The sequence below is a fragment of the Lissotriton vulgaris genome, chromosome 8 (genome assembly GCF_964263255.1).
Source record: "Lissotriton vulgaris chromosome 8, aLisVul1.2, whole genome shotgun sequence".
NCBI lineage: Eukaryota > Metazoa > Chordata > Amphibia > Caudata > Salamandridae > Lissotriton > Lissotriton vulgaris.
The window spans coordinates 1,207,147,845-1,207,174,350 of record NC_141696.1 but is presented as its reverse complement, the minus strand read 5'-3'; the positions used below and the strand labels follow the sequence as shown (position 1 = coordinate 1,207,174,350).

Genomic DNA, 26,506 nt, shown 5'->3' with positions numbered 1-26,506 from the left:
CAGGACACCAATGCACCCATCTCTCCAAGCCAGAGTTGAAATGGGCCAATGGTGTCAACCTGGTCACCCAGCCCCCCAGAGACAGAGTCCACCGTGGTTTCACCCCCAGTGAACTTTCCAATGACGCCTGCAGCCTCTGCACAACTGCTCTGATAAGAAAAACCAGATGCCTAAAGACACCTCTGCACCCATCACCCCTAGGCTGTGGAGAAGAGGACCTTTTACTTGAGCATCATAACGCCTGAGCCCCCTGTTGGTTCAGCCCGACTAGCCTCTCAGCCAGAGCCTGCAGTCTCTTTTCGCAGAGACCGATTCCCATATAGTAACATTGGGCAGCTGATGCCGTTTGCATTCGTGCATCCGACCGCCATAGTGCCGCTTGTGGTGATCTGCTAGCGCTGCCTTTGACCTTGCCCACCACTCACCTTAACTACTGGAAATTGGTTCTGTAAGTTGCTGTACTGTTCTTCCTTTCATAGGATAACATTGCAGCTTCCTAATATGGAGTGTCGACTTTTTGAACTCAAATGTATTTCTCTTTAAAAACATACTTATCTGAACTGATTCTGGTGACTAAACATATATAAAAGATACTTCTTATTTTTATAATTTGGTGTGGATCTCCTTCTTGAGTCATGTATATAATTTACTGACTTTTGTATGGATGTATGTCGTTACAACGCGATGTTTTACATCGCAGTACTTTACGACGCATGTTTTACAACGCAAGTCGTTACCACGACTTGCGTTGTTGGGGGCTGGATAGTGAATAGTTTAATTTACTATTCCAACTCCAGTCCCCGTGGATAGTAGGGAAGGAGTTGGATAGTACATTAAACTATTTACTATCCTGGAGCGCCCCCCAGCGCAAATCGTTGTTACAACTTGCGTTGTAAAAGTTGCGTTGTAAGGGAACTGCGGTGTAACATCCGCGTTGTAAAGGATGTTCCCCATTTTGTATTGTGTATTTGCATCTGTTTTACGCTCCACTTATAAGCCAAAGGTTGCTCGACCACACTACCCCCTAGTCCTTGTCCACTCACAAGGGAACGCCTGGACTCTTTGCACGATATCTCTCATTCGGATATATCCTACAGGTTATCACTAACTGTAGCTGAGAACTTAAAATGTTACACTCTTCCAATGCATAGTGTGAAATCACTTGAAAGCAAAAGAGCAATTCATAATTTCCCAGATCAGGAATTATAAATGCACCATATGCATGCATTTCTGTCATTGCCAGAATTCAAAAAGAATTTCAGCAGTTCTCCTGGAGAATGCAACTATTCTGCACTTGAATGATTTCCTTCTCTACACAGACACAATTTTCCACATCAAGAAACACTTCCCACGCACACTGTAATTTAAAGGGTGCTTCCTCCTATTTCCACCCTTGATAGGGACTTAAACATTTCTTTGACAGATGTACATTTCTGAACATCTCTAGTGAGAATATGCCTACCAAACATTTATGAATATCAACAACTTGCAAGCCTGATGGTTTGTGTTTACTTTGGCAGACAAACTGACCCTGGAACACCCACAATTTGACCATTTGAGAAGATTCACTCACAGACAGTTGTCTGCCTTATAAGCAATATATATTTGTGACTAAATCAATGTGTATGTGCACATTTATGTTTTGTGACTCAATTAAGGGAATTTTCCTATTTTTGTGCCACATAATGTTACAAACGCATTTGTGAACCGGAACCCACCTGGCCAATATGTATAATGTTTGTCTTCAGTGTATACACAGTGGTGGCACATTTTAAAGTACTAAAATAGATTTTTTTTGTACAAAAATTAGCAGTGTCATAAGCAAATAAAGGTCTATTTTAAACCAAAAAGGGTTGACTTTCATTTGAGGATAGGAAAAGCTAAATTTCGACCCGAAGATGGACAACAAAAGGTTTGCAAACACACACATCTGATCATTTTGGAAATGGACAGTGTGGCTGATCGCAAGGTCAATTGTTGAAACACACTTCTATTTCTCTTAAGGGAAATATTTTATTGTATGGTATAGTAATTCACCATGTCAATAAAATATACACAGCCTAATTTCCATACTTTCTGCCTATCGTTAAGAGAGCGGAACAGGAAAGCATGTCGTACAGCAAAATACCATTTACCTTTATGTTTGGCTCCTTTTCACTTTCTTCCAAGTATAAGTCATACAGCTTTTGAAAGACAGATTTCCTGAAAAATATGATTTTAAGTTTAAATTAACAAAAAGAGTGCTTAATTTCAGTAATGGGCTGTTATAGCAAACAATTAATTTCCTTACCAGCCAGGCACCACAACAAGTCAACTTAAAAAACTAGGAATGTTACATCACAATAAAGGATCACATTTTCTCTACCTTCCGCCAGATGAATGTTTTCTCTTCGGAGGTCTCTGACGGGCACTTTCAATGACATACTAAATAAATGAAAGACAAAAATAGTTTCGATGAAGATGCTTAAAAAATATAGCTTAAGTAAGCTTAACCTGCTGCATATCTAGCATAGCATGGAATGCAAATTAAAAAATACAACCAAGATTGCATTGCCTTCGGAACAGTGGGTATATATCAATGAAACAGGAGAGCTTAAATACTTTCGGGACCCCTTTGCATCTTTTGTCACTAGCAGTCAGGAAAACAAATATGTTTTGAAATAAATAAGCGCTGTGGTTTAGCGGAGGGTTTCAACAAACACCTAACCCCGCAAAAAATAGAACACCTCCCTTCACTGCAAAAATGTAATAGGAGAAAGGGTGAAATTGCACTCCTGAGAATGTTACATATACACATAGGCCAAAACATTATTTTACACATGTGAGTACATAGGGAGGCTTAGCAATTCACCAACAGCAATGTTAAACAAGCATTTGCAATGCAATAGGTCTTGTATTTACATGCGTTTGAGCTATTGACATTGCAAATAACAATGCCTTTTATTTTTGTTTTCGATTTTTACAGGAGACCACAAGGATTAAGGACAGAGCAAAGAAAACTCCCGGAACCGTGTGAAAAGGGTGCAGAATTTCTGAAATGCTAGCAGGTCCTACAAGTGCCAGGAATGCACTTTACAATTCAGGAGAACATATAACCTAATCAACAAAAATTACACACCCATTTCACAACAATAATGAAGAAACAAATGTTATGTTTTATTAGGTTATGTTATTGATTGTGTAGAAGAGCTTATCGCTGTATTTGGGTGTTAAACTGGTACTGATGAGGTTAAACCTTTGCCCACACAGGATGTATGTCATTACATCGCATACTAATACCACACATGCCATTACACCACCGGTATTACTACGTGATGTCAATGACAACGACATGCCATTACATCGCATACTTTTACCATGAGTATGTCTTTACCATGCATGCCATTAAAACACAAAGGCATAAGTGGTAAAGTTATACTCGTAGTTAAAGTTTGCAAGGTAAGTGACAACCCTACCCCTACACCTACAAAACACACTACTCCCACCCCTACACTACCCCTAACCCAAAAACACTATACTACAACACTACTCACACTACTCCCACCCCTACACTACCCTAAAACACTACTACACTACAACACTACCCACACTACTCCAACCCCTACATTACCCTAAACCCTAAAACACTAGGGGGGCGTGGCTACGAGACAACGAGACAAGCATGGAGGACGTGAACTGAGCCAGCTCCGTCCCATGCCCTGAACATATGCTGAATATCCTGTGAACCCTGTTCCAACTGGGCACCCACCTTCGCTCCATTGCTTATGATAGCCTAAGGGATCGGCGACAGCAACTGGGTGATCCCGGCTCCTGAAACGTGAGGAGCCCTGTCGGGAACTGAGCGGCCTTGCTGAACATCGGAGGCCGCGGTCTGGCGTAGGGGGAGGAGCTGATCCTGGTGCAACGCCAAGCCATCGACACAGCGTCCGAAACTGTGTGCACCGCGACCCGCTAAGAGCATGAAGGACGACATCTGAACCCCAAAAGGATCTACCGGAGAGACAATCACAGTAAGCGGCACCGGGAGAAGAGACGGAGGAAGCAATAACGCGGAGGGAGCACTGGGAAAACGGCCCGAGCGTCGGACCAGGAGGGGTGAACACCCAGGCTCTCGGCGCAGGAAATGACGGGCGCCATTTTGTAAAGCGATGCAGCGGTTCGCAACACTCATGATCTCCACTGAGTACCCCCACCTGCCCGAGAGCGATTGAATGACAAGGTGTGCTGGGGAAACGAGGTCCCTTTGGCTAAAGACCAGGGGATAAACCGATACCCTATTTAACAAGACGGAGGGGGTCACACGGCTCATACCCATAAAAGGACATACAGCATATTGACTGGTGCCCCCTACGGATTCACCACTAGATTGCGGCCCAGCACCTGACCGGGTGCCTTCAGGGATAGAGCTCCCTTGCTCATTGCACCATCAGGATTCAAGCAAGCCGGGCCGAAGAGGCTGAAATGCCAGAAACCGGTCCCCGGTAGCTTGTTTCCTTCCCAGTGTAAGAATTGGCTTTTGTAGTTTGGTTTGCCCTGTTCCCATCATGCACTGGGACAGGAACAGACTAATTTGCATACAGCCAGGTTCTGAAACTGGGATGGTGCAGTGAGCTAAAAAACGGTGTTGGATCTAGCCCTGATCTCTTGACTGGGTGAGAGTATTCTGTTTAATTCAGAGACTCTGTCCCTCACCACCCCTTGTTGTAAATATTCAGGGATAGAGCTGCCACACAATACATACGCCCTGATCATAAAGGAGCCCTCGTACTGAAGGGTGGATACAAGAATTACACGTGGGCTGCGGCAGCGCTGGGAGCAGTACCGGGGAAGCCCTCTCCCCTCTTCCCCTGGCCAGTTACGGGGGACACCGGACCGTCACACGAGACGTGTGTGGTATAGAGACAGTCTGAATAGTAGGCGTGCACATGTGCCCACGGCTACTGACACTACTGAATCGGACTCACACAACGTACTTAGAGCACCAGCCCTCCCAACGGATAGAGGCAGTGCATGAATAGCACTGTCACCACCACAGTGGGAAACCGAGCATTTTCACGAGAAATCAGAACACGGCGCCACTCCCACACGCAATCATGGGTAGAAACAGGCTCAAGCAACAGGACCCTGTGGCGAACGCCTAACACCAATCCACTGGTTCTGAGGACCGACTGGCCTCTTCCAACAACGAAATCATACCGCCGACGGGCAAGGACACACAAGAGGCTAAATTAGACCTTATTTTAACGGAAATACGGGCCTCCAGGGAAGCACTGGAATCACGGATGGATGCAATGTCAACGGGCATGTCACTCCTGAAGGCCGACCACAACAAACTGGCGGAGAAAGTCACGGAGCATAAACTTGCATTGGACGATCTGATTCCACAACAAACAGAACACTCAACGAAACTGGAGAACATGGAACGGCAGCTTAAGTCATTGAGAGATAGGGTGGATGAGGCGGAAGGGCGCTCACGCCGAAACAATGTTCGCATATTGGGCGTGCTGGAACGCAGCGAGGGGAGAAACCCTACACAGTTTGTGGAAGACTGGCTAAAGACAGTGGTGGGGCCTACGGAACTTACTCCCCTATACAGTGTAGAGCGGGCACACGGAATGCCTCTGAAGCCGCCGAGGCCGGCGGCTCCACCGCGACCTCTGATTGCACGCCTACTACATTATAAGGACAGAGACTCGGTGCTCAGGGCAGCCAGGGAGAAAGCTCCTTTGAAATTTGAAAACAAAACGATATCTATCTACCCAGATTTCACCCCGGCAGTCCAAAATACTAGATCGACTTTTCTGGGAGTAAAACGCAAGCTACAAGACCGTAATCTGAAGTATGCACTCCTTTTCCCAGCCCGCCTAAAAATTATGCACGGAAACAAAACTTATTTTTTCGACTCCCCTGAGGAGGCTTCGGAGTGGATGGAAGTAGCACTACCACGGCTGCACACGCAAGACCCCATGGAGGAAGACCAGGAAGTGGGACCAGCTCGCCAAGGAGAAATGCAGACCACCGCAAGGGACATCTTCACGGAGAAACCTAGTGCGAAAGGACAGAGGACACCGGGCAGACCGAGATCGAATTCAGCAGTAACGTTGCTTACGACGGATGCGCTGGCAGCGCATGATGCCAGAGACAAAATGGACATGGGCAGCAACTCAGACTCTCACACGGAACTGTCAGGCTCTGTCACTAGTTTGCAACTGTTCCCGAAAATCACTGCACAAGTGGCGAACAACTTCTAATTGTAACTACTGAAGACATCAGTTGGTAACGTATGATACTGATGTGTAAAGGCGGTGGTGGGCAAGCAGGGAACAGGGTACTTTCTAGGCACAGGGTAAATCGCTGTACCTGTCAGCGGATACTTAGCGAGTGAGTGCGCCCGACCACACCCCCAGGGCGCAGGCACGATTTCGTTTACTTGTTGCCCATGTTGGGCGCTGATGTTTGGTCCACGGATCGTTTCAGATGGCGACCTTAAGGTTAGAGAGTTTAATACAATAAGGGCACTTACGACTCCTGCTTACATACACTGCACGAAAATTGTACTGGGTTTGACATATGTAATGGACACACCCTGCCATGGAGACTCCTAGCACATATAAGATGGCACCTGGAACGTACGGGGTATGGGATCAGTACACAAGAGGCATAGAATTCTAGTGCAACTGAACTGGCGACAGGTGAATATAGCATACCTCCAGGAGACCCACCTTAATGGTGCAGAGAGCACTAAACTACATAAGAAATGGAAAGGCCAATTGTTTGCCACTACTTACTCCGCGTTCTCGAGGGGGGCAGCTGTATGGCTCAAAAACTCAGTTCCCTTCAAAATGATAGAGCAACAAGTGGACACAGAGGGTAGATATGTGTTTGTGCGGGGGATATTGGACGGTTCCCCTATTGCAATCGGCAGTATATACGCGCCGAACACAGATCAGATGTCGTTCCTCACCACACTCAGCAGGGTACTAGCTGAATGGTCGGAATATGACTGGGTAATAGAGGAGAGACTATAATGCAGTCCTGGACATATCCCTCGACCGGTCCCACCTCCCACTACATGCAACAGAGAGTAGGAAACAGGCGGAAGCACTAACAAAATGGGCAGATGGTTGGGATTTGACGGATATATGGAGGAGCAAAAATTTGCCTCACAGGGAATATACCTTCTATTCTCCAACTCATAAGTTACACACTAGAATAGATCAAATCTTTTGCTCTAGGACCTTGTCGGGGTCTATGGTGACTGCTGAGCATGTGGGGGAAGACGTTCTCCGACCACAACCCAGTAGAAATCACAATGCGCTGGGGTAGGAGCCCAACTCCAATACCAACATGGCGTCTATCGCCGGAACTACTAGAGGATACGGTTTTTAGATCCACACTATCAGATGCTATCTCACACTATTTCACCATGAATACTGGCACAGCTAGCTCGAGACAGATTGAATGGGACGCCTTTAAAGTTTTCATACGATGAGTACGAAAGTGGGCATGAGGTACACAGTAATGGAAAGACTTAAGGAGGAAGAGGGGAGGCTGGCAATGCTAGAGAGTGAGGCAGCGGGTACGAATGAACAGCTCACGCAATTACAGGCGGCACACATCCAATACGCTGAATTGCTTGAGGAGTTGAGAATACTAGACTATAGAGAATACACATGCAGACAACATGCCCAAGAGGATAGATCGGGTCCCTTACTGGCACGATTGGTACGAGATGCACCCATAATTACCCCCATATTGGAAGTGAATGACCAACAAGATGCACCGGTTAAGACACAACTTGACATAAACACTACATTCCAGGAATATTATGAGGCACTATTGGGCGGCATCCGCAATTATCGGAGGAGCAATTTGAGTCCTTTATGACGGACCTCATTATGCCGTAGCTCACGGCGGAACAGAGTAAGGACTTAGCCCGCCCCATTACGATTGCAGAAATAAGGCAGGCGATCCGGGCACTACCGCGGGGTAAAACCTCCGGGACTGACGGCCTACCGGCTGAGTTCTATGGGACTTATATAGACCTACTTGCACCACATTTACACGTACTGTATCTAGAGTCACTGAACTCTAATGGGCTCCCGCCTACCACACTGCAGGCGCTGATAGTCTCACTTTTAAAACCTGGTAGGGACGGGCTCCACCTAGAAAACTACAGGCCACTCTCGCTATTAAACACGGACTACAAGATCCCTAGTAAGATCTTGGCTGAGAGGTTGGCCCCCTATATCCGACACTTAATACACTCGGACCAATGCGGTTTTGTACCCGGTCGGAGTACGGCGATGAACCTACGGAGGCTCAGCCAGATAATGCTTCACGACGACGCGACAAACGGCGCAGAGGGCTGCATATCTTTAGACCTGAAGCAGGCGTTTGACTCCCTTAGGTGGGATTATATGTTTGACTCCCGCCCGAGTTTATAGCATGGGTGGCTCTGTTATATACACGTCCAACTGCCCGGATACGCACCAATAAATGTATTTCCAGACCTCTGAGTATAGGGAAAGGTACCAGACAGGGTTGTCCGCTGTCGCCCCTCCTGTTCATCTTAGCATTAGAACCACTATTACATAAACTCCGGACTTTTGCCCAGCACAGAGGAATACGGAGGAATACAGTGACACATGTGGTGTCGGCTTATGCGGACGACATAATACTATACCTAAGGGACATGAGGAACTGTCTTGACCAAATACCGGAAATATTTGAGGAATTTCAGGTAATAACAGGCCTTACGATCAATGAAGCTAAGTCATATGGTTATTGTTTTCGTGCCGCGGGAGAGAACTCACAACTGCGGATTCCCCGATATCGCTTGCAGATCGCAGCGACGACCTTCAAATACTTAGGGATACAAATATACAGAGAGACGAAAGACATGCTAGATGGAAACCTGGGTAGAGCGATTACTGCCCTAAAGACACAATTGCAGTTTTGGAACACGCTGCCACTGTCGGTGGCCGGATGGGTGGCCATCTCTAAAATGGTAGTTCTACCCAGTCTCATTTATTTCTTTACGAATCTACAACTTCCGATTACCACAGGTACATTTAAAAGACTAAACACTGTATTGACAGAACTGGTGTGGGGCTCGGGTAGAAGACGCATTAGCCTCGCCAAACTACAGCTACCGACTGCCCAAGGGGTTATGGGAGTCCCAGACATGATGGCGTATGGGTACGCTTGCCAACTGCAATGGCTAGCCTACTGGCTGGCAGGCTGCAACCTTCATGAGATAAATATGACCGAAGCCGATAGAGCAAACGGCGACATTCATAAACTATTGCTACCAAAGATTAAAATCCCCAGTTCAACACCACTTCTACTTAGACTTGCTATTAGTTGCTGGAGGAAGGCAGTGAAGTATACGAATACGGCGACCTCCTATGCACCCACAATACCCCTGTTAGGGATTCCCCTTGGAACAAATGCACTAACAGAACGTGAACTAACTGATTGTCATGACGCAGGCGTCATGCAAGTGGGAGACCTGTTTGCGGATAGCACTATCATGAAATATGCATACTTTAACAGAACGCATCAGACTCCTTAGAGGTTATTTCTCTTATATGCCAGAGTTAAACATTACATTACATTGACCTGGGCGCCAACTGGTACGGAGCCGTTCACGAACTTGTTGCTTACTATGCAGTATTTAATGGGGGCGGGTAGCCACTTGACAAAATGGATAACGAATGGCTTCAGAACTGGAAGGCAATTTCGCTCCAACCCACCCGTGAACGATGGCAGGGGGACGTAGGCAGGGAATTTAGAGACGAGTGGGAAAGAATTTTGAAGTTCCCTAAAAAGGTTTCGAGGAACCCAAAATTTAAATGTATACAGCTAATGATCATACATAGTGCGTACCTTACTCCGCACCGGATACACGCCATGTTTCCAGATGCTGCAGACACGTGCCCCCGATGTAGGGCTGTTGGCGCACAACTGATACACATGCTATGGGACTGCCCAAAGTTAGGGTACTACTGGACAACAGTACACGAAAAACTGATCAGGGTGGCACCAGCAAGACCATACACCTCCATGGCATATAGCATATTGGGGTTGGGCCCTGCTGAAAAGAAAAAGAGTGTAGAGACCCGCTTCGCTGATTTGGCCCTATTATTGGCAAAGAGAACGATAACTATGAGGTGGAAGTCGGCTAGGCCACCAGATCCAGACATTTGGCACGGGGAGGTAATGCGGTGGGGGAGAGCGGAGAGTATGGAACTACAGCGGGAGGAGCGTAGAGGCCTACGAAGAACCACTATTTCTATGGAATGGAATGCAATGCTATTAGACTTTGAATCAGGTGCTGAAAATAGCGCGCCTCAATCATTTGACGAAGACAACGGTGAGGAGATGCACAGTTAGAGAATTGGATGTTATCCTCCCGCCCCCCTGCTTCCCCTCCCCCATCCCCCCTCACCCTCCCGCCCCCCCATTTATCCCCCCCACACCCTCTCCATCCCTTGTTCCTACACCATCTTCCCCCCCCCCTATTGTTCCACCCAATGGCAACTGAGGCCGCGCAACCAGGTGCATAAAGGACAAAAATAAAGTAACTTTGATATGTTAACATAGGGAGTGAAACGGAAGTGGCAGGGACATTAATAGAACTTAATAGTGAATATCATTACAGAAAATGCAGACACAGTACGAGATGATTGTGGTTCGAAATGTACAAGTGCCAGGGAAGTTAGCGGGAGGGGGGAGTTGTTAAAAACAGAGGGGAAACCAAAACAAAAAAGAAAAATCACTACTATATCTGATATTTTGTAATCTGTACGGACTGTAAACACATGGTATGTGATTGATGCAATGTTTATAATTGTAAATGTCCATGACTAATTCCTGTAATAAAAATATATATTTTTTAAACTAAAACACTACTACACTACATTACTACCCACACTATTCCCACCCCTACACTACCCTAAACCCTAAAACACTACCACACTACCACACTACTCTCCACCCCTAGACTACCCGAAATCCTAAAACACTACTACACTACAACACTACCCACACTACTCCCACCCATACAGTACACTAAACTCTAAAACACTACTACATCCCTACACTACCCCCACCCAAAGCACAATCAGCCTTACCTCTTTCCTCGTGGTTCCAGCGTTGCAGTCTCTGCTCCTGTTTCTGCTTACTGCGTCGTCAGAGGTGCACGTTGTTGTGAGGAAACCGCCTCAGTTTCCTCACAACGACGTGGATAGCCATTACTTCACATGTGTTGTAAAAGCGCATGCGATTTAATGGTATGCGTAGCTTTTAATAATATAATAATAATATAATAATAATAAAATTTATAAAGCGCATGGTTACTCCATCTCGGCGTGCGCCCCCGCGCTAGGTGAGAGGGAAAAGACAGACAACAGCAGGAACTACCTTACACTAAGCAGAGAACAGGTAGGTTTTCAACAGCTTTCTGAACTTCGTTTCGTAGCACTCCAACCTCAGGGGGATCGGCAGTCTGTTCCAGTTCGAGCTGATAGACACCGAAAAGAATGACCACCCATTTTGGCCTTCTTTATCTTGGGGATTACCAGCTGCCCCCTCCCGCTGGATCTAAGAGATCTATTGGGAACAAACTTGGTAACTAAATCACTTAAATATGCCGGACCCTTGCCCTGGACAATCCGGTGGCATATAACAAACATTTGCAATGCAATGAGTCAAGTACCTTTTTTGAAGCCGCTCTCCTGGGCTGCATAAGACTCAGCCGAGCGGCGGCATTCTGTAGAACAGGGGTCTCCAAACCCGTCCTGGAGGGCCGGATCCATGCCAGATTTTTTAAATTACTACATGTATCTCAATGGGGATATCCAAAAAATCTGGCATGGATCTGGCCCTTCAGGACCGGTTTGGCGTTCCCTGCTGTAGAACATGTAGTCACCCAAGGCCCCTTGCAGAGGCTCCCAGATCGAGTACGTTCCTATAATCAAGGCGAGACGTAATTAGTGCGTGTATCAACGTCTTCCTAGCCCCTAATGGAAGAAGATCCAGCATTTTCCGTACTTTTCTTAATACGCCAAAACATTTCCCCACCACTAGTCGAATATGACCCTCATACGAGAGAGTAGGATCAACCCAAATCCCCAAATTTTTTGCCTCAGTGCAAGGGGTAGGGATAGGACCCAAACTGGGTCCACCATTCCGAGGTCCAGCTGAAGTTGTTGCCTCCCACCACCAGCACCTCCGTCTTGCTTCAATTCAATTTCAGGCAGTTCTTATCCATCCAGGAGGCAAGCTCCTGCATGCAGGCTCTGAAATTGGAAGCCTCCACTCCAGGTGCCTGGGTTAGGGAAATTAGTAGCTGGGTGTCATCGGCATAGGAGCCTACATCTACTCCAAAGCCCTGCACAATCTCCGCCAACGGAGACATGTATAAATTGAACAGGGAGGGACTGAGGGCAGAGCCCTGGGGGACTCCCTGATTCAATTTAATGTCTTCAGAGTAGTGTACACCCTGCCTGACCTGGAAACTGCGCCCAATTAAAAAAAAGATTTTAACCATTTCAGGGCCACACCGAGACACCACCCTTGTTCAGACGCTGTAGCAAGGTGTAGTGTGCCACAGTGTCGAACGTGGCACTTAGGTCAAGCATGATCAGTGCCATGGTGTGTCCCGCGTCTGCCCCCTGTCTAAGGGTTTCCGTAGCGCCAAGTAATGCAGTTTCTGTGGAATGACCTGCCCGAAAACCAGATTGTGAAGGGTGCAGGGGACAGGCAGCTTCCAAATGGGCCACAAGTTGGTGATTGACCACCTTCTCCGCCACTTTAGCCAGATAAGGCAAGAGAGAAATTGGACGCAGATTTTCTAATATGTCCAGGCTTATATTCGTTTTTTTCCTGATTATGAGGACAATCGCTCGCTTCCAGCTATCAGGCAACGTATGCTGTGTGAACGAGGTTGTTAATACGTGCCTGATATACGGGTCAAGGGCGTCCAAACTGGCCGCCATCACTTTGGGTGGAGCAGGGTCTCTAGGAGATCCAGATTTAACGCTCAGACAGATGCTCTTTAAGGAGGGGGGGGGGGGGGCACAAAATTACTGAGTCTCAGCCCTGAACTAATGTCCTGCATCTGTTCATCAAAATCGGCCCCACTGACTATGCTGCCTGAGAAGGAAGAATAGATTTTTTTCCACCTTCTCCGAAAAATACTCTGCTATCCGATTGCACACTCCAACGGACCCGCCGCTCGGCACTGTAGCCAAGGACGACATTTCTTTAAAACATTTTAAAAGTTCTTTGGTAGAGTTCTCAGCAACCCCAATTCTATCTTTGTAATGAGTGGCTTTAGCCCGTCTAAGCATATGTTGATAGCTCCTCTGCTCCAGCCTATATAGCGGTCTGTCCTGGCTCTTAAAACCTTTCCTCCACTGCCTCTCTAGGTTCTTACATACCGCTTTGGCCTCCTGTGGGGCGGGAGTAAACCAGGGGGTGGTTTTGCGCCCTCTGCCCCTCACTTTGCTCGGAAGCAGTGGTGCCACCTTATTGAGGGCCAAATTTATGTGCCTCTGCAGGTTCTCACATGCAGTCTTAATATCAGACCCTCCCGGCGCGCCCCCCCCCCATTAGTTCAGGGCTGAGACTGTGCTCTCACAGCGTCAGACCGGGGTGGGAAGGAGAGAATACAGACCAGGCTTCCAAGTCCCACTATTGCGGGCCCCCAAGCAAGTAAGTGCCTGTATTTCAGTACCAATTAAAAGAAACACTCTTCGTGCCCCCGTAAGAATGCCTTAAAAGTACTGTGCCAGTGATAGCAGCTACGGCGATACACAGACCAAGTTTAACAGCAATAGCGCTCAGCAGTAAGCGGCCCTGCCACTGTCCACTCACTACGCGTTGTAACATCGCATGCGTTGTAATGCATGCAATGTAAAAGTTGCATTATAATAGCTGTTCCCTGCCCACACGATGTTAACATGTGCACAAATGACAAAATAATGCTATTAAAAATGTGTTGCATTATGCTGCATAATTAGCCTTTTCTCACGGCACAGTTTAGTCAACGGTGCCACTACTATTGAACATCCTGTGCGCATGAACCCAGTTCTACCCGAGTACTGCGCACAAGGACTTGCTGTGGTTGTTCCCATGTCCTGCAGTCTCAGCTTCCCTCAGTGGTAGGCATACCATGGTTTGGTGCTTGAATGAAAGTGTTCATGTCTCCAATAGTCTCTGCTTCCAAGTAGCAGGCTCTGTAGGTAATTGTGCATAGTGTCTCTCTATAGTGAATCCACAAGTTTGCAATTTCTGCTTCCGACAATTTGAAGGCACTGTAGGCGATTGTGTAGTGAGCGATAGCATGCCCTCTAGCCTATGCTTTTCTTAATAGCAGTCATCACATGGAATGGTGCACGTGTGCCATGAGTCTGACTTTGTTTTGCTTCTTAGGTAATGGCGCACAACTGCTTTCTGTGCCTAGTTCACAAGTTCTGCAGTGTCTGCTTTTCACAGTAGGAGGCCAACTGATGTATGATCAGGCCCACTACAATCGTGATTGCACCGTTTTTCCGCATAATTACTGATTTGCCGCATTTGCCACATAATCCACTGGCTGCTGCATATTTTTTCTGCTCCTACTGAGAAAAAGTTACTCAAAACGCAGCAACACTTTGTTGCGCAGTGGAAGGCCCTTTGCCAAGTATGACTCGTAAACGTTCTGTTGTGGGGTGTCAACTAATACTAATCAGTTGAAACCTTTGCCCAAGATCATGTTAAAAAGGGCAAAAATGATCAAAATAATTAGGTAATACTATCCCAAATTGTGCCGCATTATGGCGCACAATTTGACTTTTCTTGCTGAATAGTTTACTCAACACTGCCATATAATTTGGTCCTTCTTTGCCGCATAATTCCAGTTGCCCAAGTATGGAGAACAAGCAAAAGCATCTCCGGCCACCGCTGTTTCCTCCGGCAGAAGGCACCATATGCTGTGGTATTTATGGATTAAATGCCATGAGTGCACGTCCAGCAATCTTTGCATTTGCCAGTGTGAGCCATGGCAATCCTGTAATCTGCGCATGACTGATAGCAGCGACGAGCTTATCCTTAATTCTGGGCTTCTCCGCGTGAGAGGCACCATACAGTGAGGTCACATGCGGGAAGTTCAAAGTCTCTGCTTTTCGCCGAGAAAGGCACAATGAACCCAGTTATGGTGCATATGGTGCAAACCAAGAATTCAGGTTAAAAACTCTCTGTGCCACCCATAAGATCTTACACGGCCAGGGCCCCCAGATACTGCAGGGAATTTGTACAATTAATGTTCCAACGCGAGCACTACGCTCCACAGAACTGTATTTGGCCTGCACCCCTAGGGTGCACAGGAGCAGAGATCTATGGCCCCTGCCCTATGGAACTCTATTCCACTCATGGCACGCAGCACACAAGATCACTGGGGATCCCAAAAACAGATTAAAACCTGGTTGTTTGTATCCATCTAGTACAAGTGTATGCGCATGCCACGCTCCAGTTTCCATGGCTCCCAGAAAATGACTATACCTGCCTGTCTTTCTTCTGGCATGCATCACTTTCTCTGGTCTTCCGTCCGCAAGCGCTGGGACGCCCCATTGTTGGGGCAGCCATGCAATATACAAGCACGTTTAACATAACATAACATTAGCACTAGCTGTGGTGAGTACAATTTAAATAAGCTAGGTTTCGTATTTCGCACAACTGCCACTGGTGTGACATTTTAGCACCACAACTGTCTGGAGCGGGTAGAGGCGTGCCTGCATTTTTGGTTGGGTAGTATAAGGCTGGACGCAGTGTGCCCTCTGTGAGTTGGGTGGGGTGCGTGAGCCCCTGACACCTGAAATCATGACCTAAGGTCTCTACTTCCTCCACTGGGCGGCACCTTTCATGTAGTGCATCAGGACCAGCCGCAGTGAGTATGTGAATGTACCCAACAGCCTATGCTTTCCAATTTGGGAGACATAATAATGACAGAGGATTGCTATGCTTTCTGTGGTTTTCTTTTTGCCGATTTAAATATCGCAGACTCGACCCGAAGGCATTGGAGCGCTTTAAATGATGAGCACCAGTTACGTTACCCAAGGACATATTTTTTTGGGTAGGCATGGGGAGATTACGTGGTTTGCCGAGAATCACAGTATGTGGAGTCGACCCCGAGGATCGAACCTTGGTTTCCCAGCTCCACAGTCGGCAGTCTAGCAGTGAGAAGCCAGTGAGAGACACTGTACTAAATGGTTTCTAAGCACTAAATGTGGCGAGTTAATGTGTTTAACAGTCTAGGCTTTCCAGCGGGAGATACCGGAGGTCAACAGCATTGGGTGTAGTGTGTTATTCTATGTGGGGTATGTGTAATCGAGGCTCCGCTTCCCCCAGTAGGGGGCGCTGTCAGGGATGATACTTGAGAGCTGGACTGGTGGAGGTCACACACTGTAGCGATTGCTTTGCGAGCTGGGAATGGCTCACTGCTCGGTTCTATAATACCATATACTCGCTGCAGTATTTAATCCGAGAACGTCACGAGAGACGTTATGAAGCAGCCACAAGCAGAACAGAACGTTACAGCATAATGAGGTATTCTGAATCCTGTTTGCACCCCGCCTCTCCTAGTTTTCATCATAATGCGCCCTTTGAAGGCAGGCAAATAAAATATTTATGAAAGTAAAAAGGGAGGAAGGAGCTGAGAAAACTTTGGTGCTTCAAGTGAGTCGCTGCCGTGGGTTTCCACGCTGGAAGGCACTAGCGCATTGTGGCAGGTGAGGCCCTCCCTCTGGGATGAAAGGGACTAACAAAAGGAGCAGTAGACAGGGTGCCGCGGTAAAATGGTTCTCATCACCCGTGGAGCCTCTCCATCGCCATTCACCTAGTGATTTCCTTTGAACATGGCGAACAGCCTCTCTCTCTTCCCAACGCGGCCCACCCCTCTCTATTTGGTCTAAAAAACTAGATCTATCTTGGCTTTCTCAATGTTTTTTTCAGTAATTATAGCATCTCAACTGAACAGGCATCAATCTCTTAGATTTATGGGGCCATGTGTTTCTAATTAGAAACACATGGCCCCATAAAAAAAAAACACATGGCCCCATAAAGATAAGAAAATGCTTTGTGACAGCAGCAAAGCAGGCGACCCAGTCCGGATCGCAGGCAAAAGGGCGGCAACCAAAAACCCTCATTTCCAATGGCAGGCCACCGTTTAGCATAAACGGTAACGCCAGCCAATGGAAAGTAGGGGCAGGGCTTCAAGTCCCCTTCTGAAATTCCCTCTCACAAAATCTCTCGCCGAGGCGAGCAGCGCTTTGCTCTGCAATGACACGCGAGACCTAAAAACAACAATACCACAGTATTCCTTAACCTTTATTATCTTTGCAATTGCTTATCATAATTTCTCGATATTTAACTGGATGAACATTCTACTGGAACATTTCTCAACCATAGTTTCCTAATACGTTCTGTCACTCTTGACATTTATACACAGGTTTATTCAGGCTTTTATCCGAATAAGAATACTTATGGCTACCCCCCTCAACAACTGTTAACATTATGCCATTCATTCCACACATAGTTTAAGATTTTCAAATAAATTACAATCTAGTCCGATCACTGTATATAGCTTTTTGCCACCTTGTCACTCTGCGCCGCCAGCTGTGTTTTGCACTAGTCACTTGCGCCGTCACCTTCCTGCAACGAGCACAATGTGCACTTTGCCGCCCTGATTGCCACCACAATTTATGCTCACAGTGCGGTTGAAACTGTAATGGATAAACAATGTTTTATAAATATATGATGCCATGAGCACATTTATACAAAACAATCAGGAGTCTCCCTTTCTTTCTTGTGCAATGTCGTGTACGTGCTTATGTATTTGTCTTCCTCATTGAATCCAGTTGAGACATTGTTATTAGTTTTTACTGGGAACCAGATTGGCAGGGACCCAGGGCACATCAAGATAAAAGTGCATCAGTAGTCTGGCAAAAAGTGTGTGTGGGGGGGGGGGGGTGTTGCAACAGAAACCCAGCTTTTCACACTCCTGGAAAGCACCCTCTCCACCGCTCTTAGGGTTTTGGAAGCTGGGTCTAGACTTTTGCATGGGGTTGGGAGAACCCGTCTTCAAGGCCCGAGGTTGTCCTCAGAAACACACACGTATATGGCAGCGCTGGGGGGACTATGGAGGAATTGTATTGAGCCAACCGACCCCATCACCTACTAGATTTAGAGGTGCTGCCCCATACATAACTTTGTTTCCATATGTACTGTCACCGAATTACTGATTGGGTTGGCAAGCCGAGACAACATCCAGGGACTAGATCATTTTGCAATGATATTATTCCATTCTACTTTGATCGCAGCTGGTGGTGTTTTCTTTTTGATTTTGGTTACATTGTTAAAATATGCAAGTGCAATCCTTGCTTATACACGTCAGCATTATTTCTGGTTGATATATACGTATAATGTGGCTCTTGGAGCATGATGTTGGCAAACAAAATTTCAATAAAATTGGTTTATAAAAAAAAAAGTCAGTATGTTTTTCAGGAAAAATACTTTAGTCTTTTAAAAGCCAACACTTGGTGTAATTTTCAAATAGTTCAATGTTATCCTATGGAGGAAGACAACAATGCAATATTACCGGTGTAGGAAGCTGGCTCTGTATATAGTGTTACCACTAGGTTGTTATACCGGACACAGAGTCCAGGTGTTCCCAAAAAGTGCATAGGGATCAATGTAAAACTCTAACCCCCAGATGCATCAAGTCCTGATTCTGCGAATTCTAATTAGCGAAAAATACTGAATCGCAAATTAGTATTCGCAGAATGGGATGCATCAATAAAAGCGAACCAAAAAAGCGATTCGCAGTCGGCCGCAATTGCCGATTGCGGATTTCGCTAAATCGTACAAAAAAAAAAAAATCGCAGAATTGCCTGTTTCCCATGTTGAAATTGCGATTTCGCAATTCCCAAAATCGCTAATAGCGATCTCGCTAATTGCGAGATCGCAAAAAAGGGAAGTCGCATTTCGAGCACAATGATGACATCACAACCAGGAAGTAGGCAGTTCCCTCACTCATTCCGATCACAGAGCTTGAGAGTAGAAGAAGCACGGCACAGACCTCCATCAGACACACCCTGCAGCCCGACAACAGGACACATATCCAAAACCAGAATGTCCCAGGAAGCAGTGCACCTGGCAGAAAAAGAAAAATTAAATTTTCAGAACAGGAGCTGGAGTTCCTCATCGAGGGTGTAAGCAGGGACCATGATAGGCTGTTTGGGAAGCAATCCCGGAAGGTGCCTGAAGCAGACGCCCTCCACCTGTCCCAGTAGAAAAAACCAGAAACCTGGGAGTGATCTTTGATAACAAGTTGGTTTTCGACCTCCACACCAACAAGGTTGTGTCGTCGTCTTTTTTCATTTTGAAAAAAATCAAGAAGCTGCTGCCTTATCTCCCGCCGTCAGCTGGGAAGACCCTGGTCTCTACCCTAGTCTTCTCCAGGATAGATTATGGGAATGCACTTTTCCTTCACACCCAGAAGCGTGTCACAACGAAGCTGCAATCTATTCAGAATGCGGCTGCTAGGATTCTTCTCAACATCCCTCGTCGCAATTCTACCACTCTTGGTATTCGTCAGCTTCATTGGCTGAGAGTGGAGAGCCGCGTCAAGTTTAAGGCCCTCTGTATTGCTTATAAGGCTGTACATGGCACTGGACCTAGGTTCCTGGTTGAAGCTTTCCAGCTGTATACTCCTAGGAGGCAATTAAGATCGGCCAATAACAGTCTCCTCCCGGTGCCACGCACAAGATCGGTCACCTGGGGAGACAGGCGCTTTCTTGTGGCCACTCCAAAACTTTGGAACCTCTTGCCACTAGCCATCAAAACCGCCCCGAATCTGATGAGCTTCCGCAGGCTCTTGAAAACATGGCTGTTTAATCAGTAAGAGGATGACTTGATGATAGATTCCAGTTGCTCTACAGCGCCGAGACACCTTCGGGTATTTGTCGCGCTATAAAAGTTGCGTAAATAAATAAATAAATAAACAAGAGGCGCATTTGGCAGCGCATCAGGGCCAAGGTAAACTCTGTTGGAGTGACCCAGCGCTCTATTGATGAGCTGAAGAAGAGGTGGTACGACCTCAGAGGCCGTGCCAAAGAGCGCATTGCAGAGAGGCTGGGGGAGCAACATGCCACAGAAAAAGGAGACCCCACAGTTGCGCCCAACACACCACTTGAAGACCTGGTGGAGGATACCATCAACCCTGCAGCCTGCGTGGGGGACACCCAGCTGGACACCTCCCGACCCAACCAACAATCCCAAGGTAAGAGCCATGCAAATGCGACCCGTCCCCTACCAATGCCCATGCCCCCAGAGCTAGCCATTTGACAACTCCGGTAATGCAGGCCATGCACATCAGAAACGTCATATTGCATTGTGGGACCTGTAGTGTGATAATAGTTCCCCGATAGCCTCACACAGCCAGACCTGTGAAGTGAAACATGTCCCTAAAGCCAGTCAGGGAATGCAAGCCTGCATGCATGTTGCAACATCCCATGTGCAAGATTCATATAATTAATCATGCACCCATTTACATCACAGGTGCTGCAGAACCACAGAGTACAGACAGCGAGGCACTCCAAATTGAGGAGAACACAGAGGACACAGAGGGAGAGAGCTATCCTGCCCCATGACCAGGACCTTCACACACACCTGCACCAGTACCACCACCTCCCCATGCGAACAGGGCCACCCCTGCAGCCACAGGAGGAGAGCAACCACCCCATGCGTCACACATGGCAGTGGAACGGGCCACACCACCACCCAGGAGGCAGTCCAGGCGCACAGCCACTGTGCGGTCGCAGTCAAGCGGCCGGATGAGGCAGCAGGGCAACGTGGCAACACGAGCTGTCTGGGGGCAACATGCCCAAGACCCAGGGCTTGATATCGAACGCCGGATGCTAGCTCTCCACCAAAAGCAGGCACGGCACATCGCAGCCATGCAGCTGCAGCTTTACAAGACAGCGAGAAATGTGAGCCAGCTCACCGAAAGCGTGCAGGTGTTAACGGGTGCAGTGAGGGAGAACAGCCAAATCATGGTGTCACAGCAGGACATCAGCCGCCGCCACCGCCAGGAGGGGGGAGGGGGGGGGGGGGGTGATGATGCCAGTGAGGGCACATCCAGTCTAAGCAGCCAGTCCCTGCCGGTGGTACAAGAACGACGTCGTAGCACCAGGCCCAGTGCAGCATCACGGCCCAATACTAGCGAGGTGGATGTTGAGAGGCGACGGGGGCGCGTCCGGCCGGAGGCGCTAGTGATTGTTTGACCATTAGCAGCAGTGCCATGGTTAAGTACCAAGCAGGCCTGCTTCGCAATCATGGGCTGTATGTCGTAATACAGTTTTCATGTTTTCTGAACAAAAAAAGTTAATGGAAGATCATGTTAACATAATAATAAGAATTTATTTCAAACGCAAATCCGACTCAGGTCATTATTTTATTTGGCATGCAGGAGTGCAGTTTTGTGTGAGGGGTATGGGTGCACTAGAAATAATTCAGTGTGATGTTGTTGCAGCGCCTGTGTCCCTCAGCAGGATTTTCCCCGCATGTAAGCACATGTGCAGGTGGGCGGTTGTCCCCCTCCGACTCACTGTCAGAGATCTCCACAGGTATCCTCCGCTTGATAGCAATATTGTGCAGTATGGCACACACTACCACGATGCGGCAGCAGACCTCAGGCTGGTATTTGAGGGCCCCACCAGTCTTATGTAAGATGCGGAAGCAGCTCTTTAACATCCCAAATGTCAGTTCAAGGACATTCCTAGTGCGAATGTGCGCAGCATTGTAACGCCGTTCCTGTGGTGAGGCAGGGTTGAGGTATGGGGTGAGGAGGTACTCACAGAGGCCATATGCGCGGTCACCTGAAGGAAAGGAGCAGAGGGCCAGTGCCTGTCAAGCGCAGCTACATGGGCTTGACGTACTGTATGTGGGCATGTGTTATTACCTAGGAGGGGTCCTTCGCCAAAGTCACCCCTGGCCAAGCAGGTGTGCATGCCGCTGTGCCTGAATATGAAGGAATCATGCGTACTCCCCAGGTATTGTGCCACTATGTCGGTGATGATTGTCTTTGCATTGCAGACCATCTGGATGTTGAGTGAGTGGTAGGACTTGCGGTTCCGGTACATGTATTCTGTCTCAGCGGGTGGGCAGATGTGGATGTGGGTACAGTCAATGCATCCAATTACATGGGGGAATTGTGCAATGTTGTAGAATTGTAGCTTTGTTTGATTTAAGTCCTGTTGGGTGGTTGGAAAGGTTATGTAATGGTGTATCCGGGTCAGCATGGCGTCCAGGAAACTCCTTAGGCAGCGGGACAGTGTGCTCTGGGAGATCCCCCCTGCAACTGCAACTATCCCCTGGAAGCTTCCGTAGGCCAGGAAGTGCCGGCAGCACAGGACCTGAACATGGGTGGGCATGTCATTGGTCCTCCTTGTTGGGTGCTGCATCAGGGGGTCACAAGGTCTCGGATGAGCTTGGTTATCGTTACACCATTCAGCCTGTATTTCGAGTAGGTCTCCTCTTCAGTTTGGCCCAGGAGTGTGATCCGCAGCCGGAAGATGCGCTCCTGGATCCTGCGTCAGTTCCGGGCTGCAGCCTGGAGCCTTCGCCGCCTTACCACAATGTAGAGTCCTGGCATTGTGAATGTCCTCATGCTCCTACTGTGTCTCCTTAATTTTTTTTTTTCAAATTGAACTTTATGGTTACCACCTGGTTTGAGTTCTCCTTAAATAGCGCCTCGCTATTTGCGATTTGTTTTTTTCTCTCGCAAATTGCAATTATTGATGAATTTGGTTTGCGATTATTTTGCAATTTCGCAAATGAATGCGCAGAATCAGTGGAACTTCGCTATTACAGAATCACAAAGGGGGTCCCACCTTGATTCTGCGAATTTAATTGCGAACTCGCAAAATATATTTAGCGAATTCGCAATTTGGTTGTTTTTCCTATCATGAATTGCGGTTACTGAAATTGCGATCGCAATAGCTGTTTCGCAACTATTGCGATCGCAATTTGTGTTGATGAATCTATGCCTATGTGCTCTATTAGTGGTAGTGTGGACGAGCAGCCTTAGGCCTAACAGAGGAGTGCAAGACATTTATTGCGCAATGTTGACCAATAATAGATACACAAGTCAAAAAGAAGATCCACACCATTTTTAGAAAAATAAGCTTTGTTTGTATTCTATTAGAAGACCAAGAACTTCTCATTAAGGTAAGTCATTTTTTAATATAAACACTTTTTACTTTCAAACTCGACACACTTTCTACACAGTCCAATGTTATCCTATGGAGAAAACAATATGGAGGTTCAACAAGTCCACTCCCGGTGAGTACCAAAACTGCACCACCAGCGGCACAGGGGTGGTTGAGTTCAGAGGTCAAATTTGGAGTTCGGCCCAATGTGTTTCAATGGAGACAGGGGGTGCTCGGAGCCACATCGCTTAAATTTAGGTTAATTGGTTGCAGGGGCCAAGCTTGGGGGTTATGACCAGCACGTAGGGGCCACAAAGAAGCACTAAACATACACTGCCAACAGCACAGGGGCAGCCAGGTGCAGAGTGCAAATTCAGCATCTGGCACCTAATGCTTTTCAAGGAGGATTCTGTTTTCAACAAACAGGCTGCAGGCGTTGTCCCGGAGTTTTCAGGATGGAGACCAATGACAGCAGAGGTAAGTAGGGATGAAGAGGCTCATAAGGGCACTGTCGTTCAGCTCACCATGGCCCAGGGGCTTCGGGTGCAGGGGTGCATTTTGACGTCATAGTCTTCTACCCGGAACCGGTCATTGTAAGGGGAAGCTTCTGGATTCACTCTGCAGGGGTCCTTTTGGAGTCCAGGAGACGTCAGCCAATGCTGAATTCGAGGTCCGGATTGTTGGGGAGACGTCACTGCACAGGTGAACCACTCAGACTCTGGCCATGGGCATCGGGTGCAGAGTGGGCAGGAGACGCGGATCCGGAGTCCGGTTCTTACGGGACAGGTCCGCTGTCCAAGGGAGACTGGAGTCTTTTTTTAAAAGGCAGCAGTCCTCCTAGGGTTTTCAGAGGTCGCCGACTGCAGGACAGGTCGTAGGGTCATTGAAACTGGCCGGTAGGGCTGGGGCAGAGGCGGTCGTCATCTTCAGGCTTCTCTGCAGGGATGTCTTCTTTCTTCTTAGTTCATCACAGATCTGATTTCCAGGTCTGGGGAGACACCTAAATACTGAAATTGGGTGCGTTTTAGAGGATAGCAGGTAGGGCCAATGGGCACCTTATCTGGGGTGACTACACCCTCACTTATGCCCCCCTCCTGTGGGAGGGTCTCCCCATCTTCAAGATGGCGTGGACTAAAAGATGTGCTTCACCTCGCCTCCCTCACCTTAGGAATGGAGTTGACAGAGGTGGGCACACTTCTTATTCTCCTATGTTTTCCCACCCAAAGTGGGCTGTAAACCAGTGACTGCCGGGCTGCTGCTAGCAGCTGAGGCTGGGGGTCACATTACAAAGGCGAGAGGCCTTTGAAGCGTCACCTTCAAGCCTTCAAGCCATGGGCATTGTTTCTGGCCCCAGAGATTAGAGGCTCTCAACCCAGGGGTCCAGAAACCTGTGTGTGTGGCAGGCTACCGTAAGCCAGTCGAAGACCACACCAGGGTTGGTAGGTTTTCAGGGGGCACATCTGAGGTATCCCCTGGGTACAAGCTGTAATAAATACCACACTGGCATCAGTGTGGGTTTATTGAGAAGAGTAGTTTGGTACCAAACACATGTGGTTTCAGAAAAGCCACCATGGTGCTGGGAAACTCAAGTTGTCGAGTTTCCAGACAATTTATTCTCTATGGCTTCCCTGGCACTTACAATATTTAAGAATTGACTTAAACATTGCAGGGGGATATCTTCTCATGCAGAGGTGACCACACATGTGGTATAGTGGCCCTTGCCTTAAGGCTGTAAGGCCTGCTAGAGGCGTGACTTTCCTATACCTTAGGCTGTACTAGTTGGCATGGCACACAGGTAGCGTGCCATGTCGACTTTGCTGTTTGTCTGCACCAGGCCAGGCAGGCTGCAGTGGCACTCTGCTTGGCCTAGGTGAGTGGTCCCTAGGGGACCCTCTTTAGTCCCAATGCCTTAAGTACCCAGGAACCATTAACTGGGGGCTTACAGGGGGCCTAAAAGGCCAACTGTGGAATAATTTTAGAGAAGAAGCACTGGCACAGGGGACCTGGTTGGCAGGTACCCTGTGCACTACAACTGAAGCCACGTCAAATACCAGGCAAAAAGGCGGGGCTAACCATGTCAAAAGAGGCACTTTCCCACACACTGTATGAATGGCCACAAAACTGTGGATATAAATGGTAAAGACAGAAGAACGTACAAATGGAAAATTGGATTGGCCTAGTAGAGACTCATGAAAGCAATATAATTGAGGTAAAACACTCAAAAATGAAAATCCCACTAAGATATTTGATGAATCAAAAAACAAAAGCTAATACATTTATTTATTGAGTTTTATACAGCGTTGGCTAGACCCGTAGGTATCAGAGCGTTTTACATGAGGATCAGTGAATTACAGGTTACAAGTTACATTTGTTACAAAGCATAATCAAACATAGGATTAAAAAGCAGTGTTAAGGTAAATTCGTCAGAGGAGGGGGAGGAAGGAGCCAAAACAGGGAGACGGGGACTAACTGTGTCCAATGTCCGGCTGGGTAGGTGATGGCCAAGGGGAAGAACCAGGGCCAATCTCCTCTATAGCAGTCTGGCAGCTCCACCAGGCGTTGGCCATAATGCTCGGACTCCGCTGTCAAAGGGAGGGGGAGGAAGGAGACAATACAGGGAGAACGGGGAGAAACTGTGCTCAATGTCCAGCTGGGTAGGTGACGGTCAAGGGGATGAACCAGTGTCGATCTCCTCTATGGCTGTCTGGCACCGGGCATCGGCCATAATGCTCAGCCTCCTCTGTCAGGGGGTTAAGTGGAAGGAAGACAAAACAGGGAGATGGGGAGAGGCTGAGCCGATTGTCCGGTTGAGAGTTGAAGAGATGAAAAACCCACTGTCCAAACAAAATCCAGATGGGCATGGGGATATTATTTCTGTGATGATCAAGGCGCCATCAGCAGGAGGCTCGATAGCCGGGAGAGGCAGACGCCAGAGAGATGGAGAAGACAACGGGCCAAGCGGGGGCAGGGGGTGGGTACCATCTAAAAGTCAGACGTTTTCCTGGCTCGATCGTGCAGTAGACATCACGTCCTTGAAATGCCCCCAGGATGGAGCGCCTATGTAAAGGGTGATCAGAAGGGATGCCCCAACAGCTCAGTTTAGGAGTGGCCCGGAGACTCTGGAGTCCCCCTCGGAGGTGGTCAAAACTGGTCCCAGTCGCCATCTTGATGTCAGGGTGATAGTGTACTTTACAAGTAAAATAGGTTAGCACAGCAGCACATTTACACCATCAACAAATTTATAACACAAA

At 47.6% G+C, this 26,506-nt stretch overlaps 1 protein-coding gene across 4 annotated transcripts in view; it reads right to left on the bottom strand.

Moving 5' to 3' along the window:
• Positions 1-26,506, bottom strand: part of SUPT20H (SPT20 homolog, SAGA complex component) — a 447,817-nt gene that overhangs the window by 390,227 nt on the left and 31,084 nt on the right. For all 4 annotated transcript variants that reach the window (XM_086935080.1, XM_086935082.1, XM_086935081.1 and 1 more), the window contains exons 5-6: positions 2,366-2,424; positions 2,136-2,202 (exon numbers count right to left, since the gene is read on the bottom strand). In XM_086935080.1, the coding sequence (XP_086791206.1) occupies positions 2,136-2,202; positions 2,366-2,424 (126 nt within the window). The remainder of the gene's footprint in view (positions 1-2,135; positions 2,203-2,365; positions 2,425-26,506) is intronic.